This window comes from Streptopelia decaocto, assembly GCF_964273445.1.
Source record: "Streptopelia decaocto genome assembly, chromosome: 5".
In the NCBI taxonomy this organism is placed as follows: Eukaryota; Metazoa; Chordata; class Aves; order Columbiformes; family Columbidae; genus Streptopelia; species Streptopelia decaocto.
This window is the reverse complement of record NC_138659.1, coordinates 56,989,340-57,003,378: the sequence shown is the minus strand read 5'-3', so window position 1 is coordinate 57,003,378 and position 14,039 is coordinate 56,989,340. Positions and strand designations below refer to the sequence as shown.

Below are 14,039 nucleotides of genomic sequence, written 5' to 3'. Positions count from 1 at the left end.
TTCTGGCTGGCAACTTTCCTGAAGTCTTGCTCTAACTACTGCAATCTTCCTGCCAAGTCTTCAGCCCCAGCCTGGAGGGCAGGGAGAATTATGCCAGGCAGTCAGGGCTCTCAGTGCACTTCCCGGCTTAGAAAACCATGAAGTCAGCAAAACGGCATATTTAAATGGTATTATTTTGGCAGAACAGAGGGAAAGAAGAGACAAAAGCATAAAGTCAGTCTCCTCTCCTTGGTGCACAAAGACAAGGCATTTGCCTCTTGAAAAAGGCTGCTGTTCCTTGTCTGCACTCACTGCCAGGGTTTTGATGTCTATCACAAATCCTGCTTTAACCTCCTTACACTAGAGGCCTTGTCAGACCTCATTTAGCTATACAGTGTTGAAACTCTTCTGACCCCTGGCCACTCCACGTTATTGGCTTCTCAGGTGGGAGGTCAGGACTAAGCCATTGATGAGTTACTCTCATTTATCATGAGTGATCTGAAAATCGAAAAGTATATAAACTATATATAAACTCTGAAGGGTGTCTAAGACTGTATAAATATAACAGACTCCTACACAGTGTGTGTGTGTTCATCAGACACAGTCTCTTTCTCTCAAAATAGAAGCATTACCTTGCTTTGTCCTACAGGCCCATCTGCACTTTCCCAAGGCTCAGGCGATTTCTTAGTTAATAATGAAACTTTTGTAGAATTTTAATTCTTTTTTTTCAGGTATTGTACACCAAGTAACTTCATTCCTTCTCTTCATCAGTTTTTTAAAAATCTGTAATTGCTCACAAATTGTTATTTCTGAGAACATCTTCTTTGCCATACAGGGCTCACAAACAATCTCAGAACTGTATTCAGTATAATCTTATCTAGTGAGTCTTGGCCAGTCTCAACTAAGATTCAAGCAGCTACATATGCATATATATCTGTTACCATATATATATATGTTCAAGTTACCTACCTGAGCCCATATAATCAACCTTTTTAACCAAGGTTTTCCCCTTGAATTGATGTTGAAAGGTTTTTCATCATTAGTTGTTTTTGTGAGACTTCTGCAGAACAGTTTAGAAAGAAAACAGTTTTGGAAAATGCATTGAAAAAGTTACAGTAACATGAAAACATGTGGAAATGCAATTAATGGAATTAATATTAAGATTACTACAAAGAACTTCCCAGAAGTTTAGACAGAAATACACAGAAGGACTTGGAAAACTTTCTGTGGCATAATTTGTTTTGTAAGTTTGGTTTTGTTGTTTGTTTGTTTGTTTGTTTTTTTAATAGCTAAGCTAAATGGATAAATATATCTGTATACAAACACTACATGAAAGGGTTTGTTTCATTCTCTTTTGGATTTCAATTTTTTATTTCAAATTTGGAATTCAAACTCATTTTTTGTAAAGCACTTTCATGAAGATGAAACGCATGTTGAGAAGCCTGTCCTGATCTTCCGTTTCCTTTAGTTCACCTCTGAAGAACCGGTAGGAAAAGAGATAGTTTGTGAGATCTTGACTGAAGGCGACTGTTCTCTGAGGGAGGGACAAAGGAGCTGTGATAACATATTAATAATGTATATTGACACCCTTAGTATCCTACATCAGTCAAAGAATTGTATTTCAGTTGCACAACATATTTGTTGGGTAAAAATGGGGATGCTACCAATTCTGTAATGCATGTGTTCATTGCAAACAAGCAATAAAAAGTTGCATACTGAAAACTATATTTTCACCACATAGTTAAGGCAGTAAAATGCTATTTAAAGCTTTCCTGTACTGTGCCCTTAAAATGTGCAAGAAGAGAAGAAAATGATGCATTGGAAGAGTTATACTGATGCGCTTGTGTGAGATGTACATCACACATTTTAGCTGGCACCCAAGGGCTTAGGCATACATAATTCATGACAGAGTGGAATGTGCTCTTTGTGCCTGACTGCACAGCCCTGTACAGGACACCAGAGTGCTTCTTACATAAAAAGTCATGTGGAGTAGTCTTTTACTGGAGTAGAGTTCATCAAAAAGAACATAGGAAGTAACTGGGGGGAAGATGCTCCCATCCTGGAACACTTGAGTGGAAGTTAGGAGCTGCTGACAGTGTTTGTAGAGCATCTGTCCTTGCTTCAGGTGCCTCTGCTGTGACTGTCCGCTGGTCAGAGGGCAGCGGGAAAGAGCAGAGATGCAGTGTTCTGCCATCAGCTGGGAACAGACACCGCAGAAAAATGCTTGTTTGTGGTTTTGTTTTGTTTTTGTTTTTAATCCTAGGGTGATAAGGAGGCCTGTTTAAGGCAGTGCAGCAACAGTCAGTGTTAACAAAATCATCAGTGGCAAGGTCTATACAAAGTGTCAGATAAATTAGAATAAATTAGAATATTGTTTTTAGAAGCCAATAGCCAAACTTCAAAGGCAAGTTATAAAAAGGAGTAAAATAGCTTTTCTTCCCTTCAGAAAGATCTGCCCTAGACCTAAACCTACTTAGCTACTCAGAGTCTATGCTGGTGTAATTTTTGATCCTGAAACAAAAGTAGGCACCTGGAACCAACTGAAATTTTGTTTCTTTCAACTCTTTCTACTTTTTTATTATTTTTTTAAAGGAGGAGAGAGAGTTACAGTAGGTATGAGACTATAGTCTGCTATCTAGAGTTGTTCTTCATCCACAAGCTAGAGCTATTGTCCAGTTTTGTACTTCTGCCCTCTAGTAAATTTTATAAACCCTGGGTAACTCGATTTAATCTTCTTTCATTATGAGGTGACCAAGTAGAATACCTCACATTATGATGGGTTTAGAGTATGTGTACTGACAGTCATTTAGGTTCAGATTCATCCGAGAAACTGTTAAACAGAGTAATTTGATACTTTGGTAAGTGCTAACACTATGCCTTTACTGCAGAATTAGGTATCTGCACAGATATTATTTCCATCACATTACCAAATTTGAATCAGAACAGTCACACACTGAGGTGGCATCCATCACGGACCAGAAACTTGAAAGAAAAGGAATCTTCTCATTTTAATGCAAGCATTTTTGTGGTCAATAAGACTCAAGAGAGGGGTGAACTTGAGTTTTGAGGAGTTAATGAGCTGTGCTTGAGTTGACTCTGGTAAAGCCAGGACTAGGATTACATGAAGCTGTTTCACTTTTGATCTTACTGATGGCACAACAGTGTCAGATGTGCAAATCAACGGCAATGAGATACAGCATTACTATCTCATATACAACTCACGTAACAGGAGCAGCAAATCTGTTTCTTTTTAAATATGATAACTTTTGGTATGGGCAGAGTGTAGAGGAAAAAAGACTACAATATTTCCCTGTCTTCATTTTCTCCCATTGCTCATTTCTTTAGCATGATAAGTATGCATTGCATACATTTTCTTGACTACTTTCTTCAGTTTATTACAGAAGGAGCTCATATTAATTCTATATATAGTTTGCTTCAAAATTTCCATTATAAAAGCTCTTCTGAACTCTTTAGAGAAATGCTGACATTATTATTATAATGTCCATGATGTGCCTTTGGATTTTGCCAAGCTGAAAGCTCTAAGGTTAGAGAAATGCCTTTTCTTTGCTCCCCAAAAAGCTACTCAGCTATAAGCTGTTACATCTCTATTTCTCTTTGTTGTCCACGTTACTTCAAAAATTTCTGACACCAGGAAAAATAACACAGAAGAGCACAGGTACAGTCAAAGGTCTCGTCTACATTTGGTAATTGCAGTGAAGTGGCAAAGTGTGACTTTCAAGTTTGATATTTTGAACTAACTTCCTATGTAGCCACTTGGCTTTTATACTAAGGTGAATGGAGATTCCGCTGTAGGGTGCTAAAAAGGAGAAGGTATTGCTGGACAGCTATTATGTATTGGCTATTTCAGAGTTTTCATTCTTAAAGACAAACTCTAAGGCTGAACCACAGGAATACCCAAGTGCCTGTGGTACCTGCAGGAAGCACAGTCCAGTCTCTTCACCCTCCTTTGCTGGGTACATGGCACCACATCTTTCCCCTTGGTCAGTACAGAAAGACAAATGACTTCTGTGGAGGATTCAGTTTTGTGCTGATGGTTTGCACCCTTTGCACTCTCACATGAGCTCAGGGTTGACACCCTTCCTTCCTGGTGGCTGTGCCATCGTCCTTCATGTGCTAGCTGCAACCATGCCACAGTAATGACTGTTCCAAGTACAAACACTGCAGAGAAAAATCTTGTCTTTCTCTTTAAAAGTATCTAGTCTGAGTTCTAGTTAAATAGCAGCCAAGAAGATTGCAAGCAAAATTAATAAAATCCTTAACAGTTTTTATTAAGGTTTTAAATGCTTGCCCTTGCACACTAGGAAGCACAGATTTAAAATCCCTAAATATGCTTTATGCTATAGTCTTTTATTATACAGACTGAAGTAATGGGTGAGATGTATTCACTCTAAGTTTTGACTGTGAGTTTTACATTTCCTAACTTTGGAGTGCTTTACCTTGGTCTGCTTACACTTAAAATCAGTTTTGGTAGGCAAAATTACTGAAACAATTGTATTGTTAAAAATCACAGTATTGATGTGGTACACTAATGTAATGTTCCTCTTTTCACATAGAAATGATGATAACAGTATAAATCATCTTTGTGTCTCCTGCCTCATGGAGAGCGTTAAGGATCTACTGTCTGTCTTTGTATCCTTTTTTTTTCTGTCAATCAGAAACTCAAATACCACATTATGTTGAACTTACAAAGTAGAACTCTAATTACAGTGTGTTTGTACTTTCAGCAGGAGAAAGAGCTGACTACCAAAGGACCATTTAGTCCACTAGTGAAAAGTCAGAGTCAACGTGGTAGACAGCTGAAGTCAGATTACAATTAGAAATCAGGCATTCATTTTTAACAGAATGATTTTAATAATTGTAACAGATTACTGAGAGAAATGGTGAATGCTGCATGTCTAAATATTCTTAGATCAAATGTAGAGGTCTGTGTGAAAGAGACTCTGTTTCAATCAAAGTGATTGAGTTCAATGCAAGGATTAATGGAGTAAATTTAATGATTTGTGATTAGGGTCAGACTACATAATCTAGTGACTCTTTCTGATTTTTAGAGTTCTATGAAACCTTATTTTTCTTTGGATGCAATTTATACAATACTTTTAAAAATGAAAATTTAACTATTCATTTTCAAGCCTAGAAGCAAGAAGACATTTTTGGCATCCATTACTTGCACTTCAAGCTTCTAAAAGTATTCTTTGATTCCATGTCTCACAGTGCACCTGGGGGATGTACAAATAACCTGTCCATGCATATATTGTTGCTAAAGTGCATTCACTGTTCTGTAGTTTTGTCCTGACTCACAGCACTCAGCACTGGAAACAAATACAGGTCCTGTAGATCATAATTTGTTGGATTAAAAGAGATGAAGCCAAAGCTATCTCACCAAAGTGTATTCAAACATTACTCTCTTACTGATATGCTGGTTCAATAACTTTGTTAAAATAATATTTTTAAAACTTAAACACTTTAACTCTTAATTTTGAACTCTTAATTTTGAAGTCTGTTTGGTACATTTAAGTTAGTAAAAAACAAGCTTTTGCCTTACTTTGGTCTGTTGGATTGGTAGCAATTTCAGATCTGGTACTTCTGTTGCCCAAGCATAGCTAAATTTTACTCAGTTAGTGAGCTGGATATCAAATTCAGACTCTGCTTACCAGTGTGCTGTTCCCTAAAGAAACCCAATTCTCTCTTTGACTGTGGGCCCAAACTTCTATCTTCTATAAATCACTAATTTAGAAGAAAATCCTTTGTGCGGCAACAGTAATACCGCTCAGAACAGCACAAACACTGTAATGCACTAATGTAAAGAAAAACATAGTGAGGTTAAAAAGACACTGCTTGTTTTTAAGGGGAATGTAATAGGGAGGTCAGTAGTATCAGGGAAGGTACCTTTGATCCATATCTTGAGCAATAGAAAATGAAAAGAAAAGCAAAATAAAACAGATAGTTGAGGCTGTTAAAGAAAGGACCCATACTAACTTAATAATGTTACAATTGTTATGTTAGTTTATGTCATAGTTCATTGTGGTAATTCTTACGAGTAGCCACAGCTAAATACATTTATAATTTCAAATTTCCTTGCGTTGTGTTATATAATGAATCGTTCTTTCCACACACTGATGGGTTTATTTTTTTCCTTCACTAACCCTCAGTGAATTTCCATTTCTTTAATGAAACTCTAGATATACTGACTTGGTGTTATATTTTTTATTTTTTCCTTCAGTTCGATTTAGACCCTTCATAACAGAATTTTTCAGTGCAGTGTTTAACTTTCTTCAAACTTGTTAGGCTTTTGTTGCATTGTGATAGAAAAAAGTAATAGAGGTTGATAATTTAAAGGACTTTTTATGATTTGAACATTCACTATTTTTTTTCCTGCTCTTTCCACAGGACATTACCCAAAACTAGTGTTTCACTTTGAACTCAAGAGAAACATCTTGTATTTCATACTAGAAACGTATGTACCATCAATCCTACTGGTTGTACTCTCCTGGGTATCATTTTGGATAAGCCAGTCTTCAGTTCCAGCCAGAATCTGCATAGGTGAGAAGCAAAACAAAAGGAAACAAACCAATAGTTGGATCATTAAGGTGCTTTCTTTATTGCATGCACATGGCATCCATTTCCAGAAGTTGCAAACACTTCTGATGTTTGTGGAATTGCTTTTCTGGCTTGTCATCTGCTGTACATCATGCAGACTCTCCTTAAAGCCTTGCTATTCTTTAACTAAGAATATGTCTTTGGGAGCTACAGGAGACGTAGAAGCAGGGGAGGCTGCTGAAAGCAAAGGAAAAAACTCAGTCATTTTGGAAATAATTTCAACATTTCCAAACACATGGCATGCACAGACAGAATTGTGAGGCTTTTGTGAGGTCTAATGATACATACTAATTAACACATGAATAATAAGAGGATTATAAGAGATTAAATATAATTAATTTCAAATAAAGGATATTCTGAAAGGGAAAGAATGCAAATCAGTTCTGATCTGACTGCAGGTGGGGTGGGAAAAACACTTCTACAGAATAGGGAAGAAAGAAAGATTTCGTATCAAATGAGGCCAGTGGCAACTGCACTGAACATTTGCATAGTATTTCAATAATAATATGTTAATCAGAAATATGCATTCTATGGCACCAAAATCCCTCTCATGTTAGTTTCCAGTCTTCTCAGCGTTACGAACATTTTTATGAGCGTTTATAAGCATTTAACTTCAGAATCACAAGTTCATTTGGAAGTCTTCTTTCCAAAACATGACACATTAAATTTTGTGGCATACTAGGAGTTCACAGAGCCAGGAAAAGCTTTTCTTGTAGCAGGGCCCTTGCAGTAAAGGGCGCCATTGCTATACATGTTTTCTCAGAACTTCGATGTTTGCATTCCACAGGTGTTACCACAGTCCTTACTATGACAACGCTGATGATGGGGGCCAGGACTTCGCTCCCAAATGCTAATTGCTTTATTAAGGCAATTGATGTGTACCTCGGCATCTGCTTCAGTTTCATCTTTGGAGCACTGTTAGAGTATGCTGTGGCTCATTTCTGCACTCTGCATCGACTCAGTTCAAAGGAACTTCCAAAGGTATTTTAATAATTTTATTGTGGCCCCACAAAACAGATTTCAATTATACCTGCTAAAGAGAATGATTTATCTTAGCACTAACAGTAAATGTATTTAAGGAAGTTTCTATTTTAGACTACGGACAGTGAAAAGAAAATAACCTTGAGTAAAAGAAAAATAATTTGTATACCTGGAGCATTTCGGAAGATATCAAACAAACTGAAACATCCAGCTGTAATAATACTCCTTTTTGTCATGGATTTTGTGGCCATTTATCAAACAACATGGTAGACGTATCACAAAAATCAAGGGCAATTGTCTCCCCAAGCACTGGCGTAAATGTACTTAACGGTTCAAAAATCAGACTGAGCTCAGTGACTTGATCTTATTGCAATAGAGAAAAAAAAAAAAAAGGGAAAATATTTTATCACATTTTGTTTATTAAACCCTCTGCAAGTGCATGGGACTTGAATCAGTTTGCTAACTTCATGTATTAGGTGTATTGGATCCCTGTAGCCTTCCACTTACCCCTTCTCTTTCAACAGCTGCAGCTGAAGCTCAGACTGGGATACACTTTCTGTTCTGCATCATTATTATAGCAGCATTTTTTGCTGCCCTAATGAGCTTGTCACAACTCTGAAATACTGTGAAATTTGTCATCTTGCTGAAATAATTGGGACAGATTCATGAAGAAGTTTTGTCACATCTTCCATCTCCAGTGTTTAGCACTACTTTCATAAGCAGTGAGAACGAAATCACAAGGAAGTTGGAAGCTGATTGTCTTGCAGCTTTTAATTACAGAACTGAATCTAATATGCATGATAGAAAATTTAAATCAGCTTATGAAATTTCTGGACAAATAGAAAAAAGTAAAACACAGAAAGTGAAAATAAAAAAAAGCAGGAAGAAGTTTGGTTGAGTACTGTAGGGATAGACAGCCAGAAGAAGAAAGATTGTCAACTATTTAAGCTAAACCAGAGCAGAGCATCTCAAATGCCTAAGCAAAGCTTTTAGGTAGGCTCAAGAAACAGGATATTGAATTCCAATGGAGAAGCCTAAAAACAGTGAAGATCAACCAAGATGTCTTTTTTTTTTTTTTTTTTTTTTAATTTTTTTGGAATGCCTACATAGTTCAACAATTAATAGGGGATTTTGACTGATTGGATAAGAGGGAGGTTCTGTAAATTCACAGGAATGTGTTCAAAGCCATAATTAGATCTAGGTGTATGGAGAAGGACTGAAAAATGGACACAAAGCTTAGCCACTCAGTGGGTTTTAAAAGACATCATCTAATGGTGGAATGTCTGCAAATGGGCAAACACTCACTTTGAATAAGGATTTGAGTGGAAAGTATGAAAAGTGATTTTTCTTGGCAAAGTAGTATCAGTTGTGATTCCCTCTGAGCGTATCCATCTTGTGAAGTAAGTGGTTGGCATTTTGCTCATAGAGCAGAAAAAAAAGCTTATTGGAGGTTTGGGTAAGAAAATAAAATGTTACAGTCCTTGGACGATTAAGCATCTTTGGATCTATGAAGGGCATTTACGACTACCCTTGCCTTTGCCTACCTCTGTCAGATTCCCTTTCATCTGGGGCACACGTACTAGTGCTTGCAGATGGGGCAGACATGGGAACTCAAAGCCTTGAAAGTCATGAAGTAAGTGGAGGTAGCTTTAAAATGAGGAAGGAAGAAACCCTTAAGGTACAGTTTTGCGATGGACTTAATGACTGAAAGGGATGATCTGTCACTGCAGGCACATTTCTGCCTTTTGCTGTCCTTCAGGTGTCCAACTCACTTCTTGCCCACACGAATACATAAGGGAAGGGGCAGTTGGCCGGTCCTAGATCAGCTCAAGACTTTGCAGAATAAGGAAAATACCTGCCATGTCCTTTACCTACTGGCTGTAGCCAAGGACAATCCCTGCTTACTGAGTGGGGTGCAGCACACTTGGCTTGTATTTCTCATTTCTCACTGTGAAAACTAAAATGTTGCAAGGACAGAAGTAGCAGCTAAAATGTCATGTCACTGCCTAGCAGGTACTTCACAAATTTCTGTGTGAATATCATCACCTTAAATGTGTTCTCCTCATTATCGTATTCTCTTGTGGACATGAGTTAATTAGAAATCTCACTTCCCAATTTTTTATTCTCATATGAGAGCTGATACCAAATTTGCACTCAAAATTATGTAAATAAATGTAGGAAGTGAATTGAAAATGTAACCCTCTGCCTTGTATAGGAATTAGTTGTACTGGTTTGCTTTCTGGTTTTCTCTTTAAAGCAGTTAGATACTAGAATATCTTGTTCCTTTGAAGGCTTTGGGGTGTCTAGTTTAGAATATAAATTGGTAAAAGAGCTCATCACATCCACACTCTTGCAGTGTCTCACATCACATGAACCAGCACCCACAGAGACAGCTTCGAAGTTAATGGCAAAAGCAGAGGAAGAAGCTGCTGCGAAGAAGGTCAGACAAAATGTCCCATTCACATCGACTGCATAAATGGAGAGGTTTCCTCTCAAAATCCTGAGTTTATTTTCTTTTCTACAAAGATGTGAATTGTAGTCTCCTATAAACCAGAGAAATTCTCTTTGACCTTGATCTGTCTTTCACCTAAACCTCTTCCTTTTGGTCAGAAATGAGGAAAGTTTGAAAACTGAAAATAAGGTTTCAAGGGCAGTGTTCTGCCTACATGGCATTGCTGTGCAAGCATCGTTCAGTCTTCCTGAACACTGCATAGGCTCCATTTGTGCAACACTCTAGGTTAAAATATTTTTAATCTTGAGCATCTTTATTATTCAATGGGAGTGACTACTTTCCTCAGTTCTGTTAGATGTCAGCAAACACTTCAGTTAGTATAAACAGCAGCCACAGTAGCAGGTGCCATATACAGTGCTTTTTGGGTGACGTACAGTAACTTTTGTGGATGCTGCTGATTTTGTATCCAAACAGAGTCCTTGGTGCCAGCTGCCATTTTCTCACTGACAGCTGGAATCCAGGGAAACCTTAGTGTGACATTTAATATCAAAGCCACAGTTGAACACTTGCAATACATTTTTTTTTTTTCTACAATGTAAACCAGCTTAATCTTTCATCACATCCAGTTCTCCACAGTGAGCTGGAAAAGTCCCTTGATAGTCTCAGTTTATAAGACTCTGGGTTTTTTATAAGTTAGCAGTGGTGGTTCTATCTAGACTAGATTTCTCCTTTTCAAGCAATGTGATACAGGACTTCTGTAAAATTCTCTGTTCTGTGAAAACCCTGCCTTGTAACACTGCAAACAGAATCAAGTATATCTGCACCATGTATGGTATTTTCTGCTTAAGTAATAACTGCCTCTTGGGGAGCAGAAAGGAGTTGAGAACAGTCTAATAAAGCACCAGCCTCCTGCGAATTGTTCACGTGCAGTTGTGTGAAAAGAAAAACGACACGTACGCAATGTCCTTTCATGCTCTGCAGTAAAAGTGATTCTGTACAACTTTTAGCCAGCCCTACCCAAGAGACAAATAGACTCTTACAATGAATAATGCCCCAAATCCTGCTGGTATTCAAGTATAGATGTTGTTTTGCTCTTTTTTCCCCTTTCAAAAAAATGAGAGCAGTGGAAAGATGTCAGGACTCTTCTGAGAGGTTTCTTCATTTTATTAACTTCTGAAGCACTGAGTGCATTCATTAGGCTGTTTTGCCAGTGCCTTGTTTCAAGTGCCTGGTGCTGCTAACAAAGGCTCCGCTGCCACCCCCAGCACTTCCCTCAGATGCCTCAACTTTTTGAAGCAGAAGAGATTGGTATTTATAGCAGAGCTAGGCCCCAAGTAAAACTCCAGGTTTGAGTTTTAGTACTACCCTGGGGATTGTTTAAGGTTCAGACTGGAATTTTATGGATTGATCTTCTTAATGCTTTATAGGGAGATTTTTATCCTGGCCTTTGGTTTCAAAATCCTTACGTAGCTGCGGGAGGGTAGGTGGAGGATGAGTGAGGTTTTGTAGTCAAGTGTATTTTTAGGATGACACGTTGTGTTGAGCTACGTTTATCTCTCTCAAATAAAATATACTGGCTTTTTTTTTTTTTTTTGGTAAATTGGAAATGAACAGCAGTAATAATCCCCTTTGCTAGCTCCATCTGTTCTGCTTCACTGATTCACAGCAGTCTGAGGACATTGTCCAGACTCCACTTCAATTTTCAAGGACATCACTAATTTTAGATGAAGAAAGGCTCAAGAACTGCGTTGTCTACAAGTACCCTGGGGAGAAGAGCAATTCTGCATGGGCATGCAGATCACTTAGGTGGCTTAATGAGCTTTCTTTGACTTTAATAGCTGGGATATTTCTAAATGAGCTTTTCGTGTGGCTACACATAGGGCTGTACATCTCAACTTATCTAAAGTTTGTCCTTGTCTAATCTATTTCTTCTCATGATGCAAGTGGAAAAAGCAATTTGATCAGAGGAAAGAGATTGTGCATTCTACATTTCACAAATAAATATGTAGCCTTTTTTTTTGCTTGTATGCCATCACTAATTTGAAAGGTAATAAAATCATCAGGAGAAAATCAAAATTACGTGTACACCTGCCTGAATTAAAATGACCCCTCCTCTAACTGTACAAGTTTAGGTTTAGTTTAGATACAAAGTTACAGCCAATCTTTGTAGCTTAGATCTGCTGGTATCTCTGCAATATCAGCAATATCACCAAAATAAATGCCCCAGAACTTTCAAGAAAGTTTGTGTTTAGAGCTGAAGCTTCAGCTGATGTCTAATCCTGTGTCCTCTGAGTCAGTTAACAGAAAACCCGCTGACTTCAAAGGGTAAAGATTTCATACATGAACTTCATGGCTCTGAGCCATTTCTAATCAAAGAAACAAAACCTACCAGAAGGCTTATACAACATTCTCCAAAGAGCTGTCCTGATACAGGGAGGCACACAAAAATGAGCTTAACCTTAGTGTAACTTTGAACTTAAAGCATGGGTTTCAGAAGTACTACAGAGCTATTTAGTATTGAATTAGTTGTGGGGCTTGCCTGTTTTATGACCCTCTTTTTTTTGTACTTCTTTCTTGTTTTAAGTTAATTTGATTTTCATCACAAAGCATTGGGAATAGAGTAGCCAACTGCACAGAATGAAAGTGTCTTGTATTGAGGGGTGCTTGGTTTGGGGTCCAACCATCTTGCCTAGCTGATCTGGCAGCTCTCCCACCTTCTCCATCTCCAGACTGGGGGTTTGCTTTACCTGCTTTCCAGACGTTGACCTTTGCCTGTGTTCTCCCTGAGCAGAAGACAGCTTATTGTTGCACATTTAATGGATTTGCTGCTGTCTTTAGTAAAGCTTGGTGGGCCATATTTGAACAAGCTTTGCTTGCCAGTCCTACAAAAGCTTTTGCAGTAAGGTGCTGTTTAAGTCAGTGTTTTTCCTGTAAATAGAGATGTTAAAAGCTGAAAGCAGCTCTCTGGTGTGTGTAGGTGCTCGCCCTTGAAATCAAGGAGTGAGATACAGGAGTCATAGTAAGAAAAATCCTATTATTTGCTGCAGCTCTAAAGTAAATATGTAATGGAACATGCACTGAAGCACATGCTGTTTTGTTTCCTATCAGGATGAGGATGAGGAGGTTGAAGAAGAGAGGAATGGAGTCCTGGCAGCAGTCACTAACAGCTTCAGCGACCCTGATGATACGAACAAGATCGATTCAAACAAGAGCAGCAAAAACAGCATTGACAGAAAAAGGGAGAGAAGTAAACACAGTGGGTGTGGTTCTCCAATGTCAGTAGTGAAAAGACTTTTCTGTATCTTTGATTGCTTACATGTTAAAAATCCTTACCACATAGACAACTATGCCAGGTTTTCTTTCCCATTATCTTTCATCATAATTAATGTATTTTATTGGGTGTATTACTTGTATTTCTAAGTATTTGAAGGTGTAAAATTGGTTTCAAGTTTAGAAAGTGGATATGAGAGGGGAAATTGCAGAAGAATTAAGAAGCTGCATTTGGATAAAGCGATATAAAAAGACATGTTATGTTTTCAAGTATTTCTACAAAGTTGCTTGTTAACTCACTTTTCCACTGTTAAGTAACTGTCACCCAAAACTGACTTTCCTATTAGCATGCATGTCCCATATTAAACTATTTGTCAGAGGCAAATAAGTATTTTTGAATATTTTAATGGTCAACTTGGTAAAAAAGTTGCTTGTTTATGCACTGCATTGAATACATTTAAAACTAAAAACAATGAAGTGTTGTTTTCCTGCTATGCTTTCTGTATTCAGTTCCTTCTAGCTTTGTCGGTACTGCATAATTTTCCAGATCATATAAGAAAATGTTTAATTGCAGATTGAATTGGTTTTGCTTCATAGCAAGAAAGAGGTTTGAAGGCATGGGCTATCAACACAAATCAAGCAATATATTCATTTGTGTAAGGTCACAAATATGCTTCAAGACTCTTCCCTACATCTTTAGACAGGACTCCCATAGGCATCAAAGACTTTTCTGAATAAG

General features: G+C 37.7%; 1 protein-coding gene across 4 annotated transcripts in view; it reads left to right on the top strand.

The window, feature by feature from the left end:
• LOC309440557 (gamma-aminobutyric acid receptor subunit pi-like) overlaps positions 1-13,822 on the top strand; it is an 85,046-nt gene extending 71,224 nt beyond the window's left edge. For all 4 annotated transcript variants that reach the window (XM_082054310.1, XM_082054308.1, XM_082054311.1 and 1 more), the window contains 3 exons: positions 6,388-6,540; positions 7,385-7,578; positions 13,139-13,822. In XM_082054310.1, coding sequence (XP_081910436.1) covers positions 6,388-6,540; positions 7,385-7,578; positions 13,139-13,450 — 659 coding nt within the window. In that variant the 3' untranslated portion in view covers positions 13,451-13,822. The remainder of the gene's footprint in view (positions 1-6,387; positions 6,541-7,384; positions 7,579-13,138) is intronic.
• The last annotated feature ends 217 nt before the right edge of the window (positions 13,823-14,039 follow it).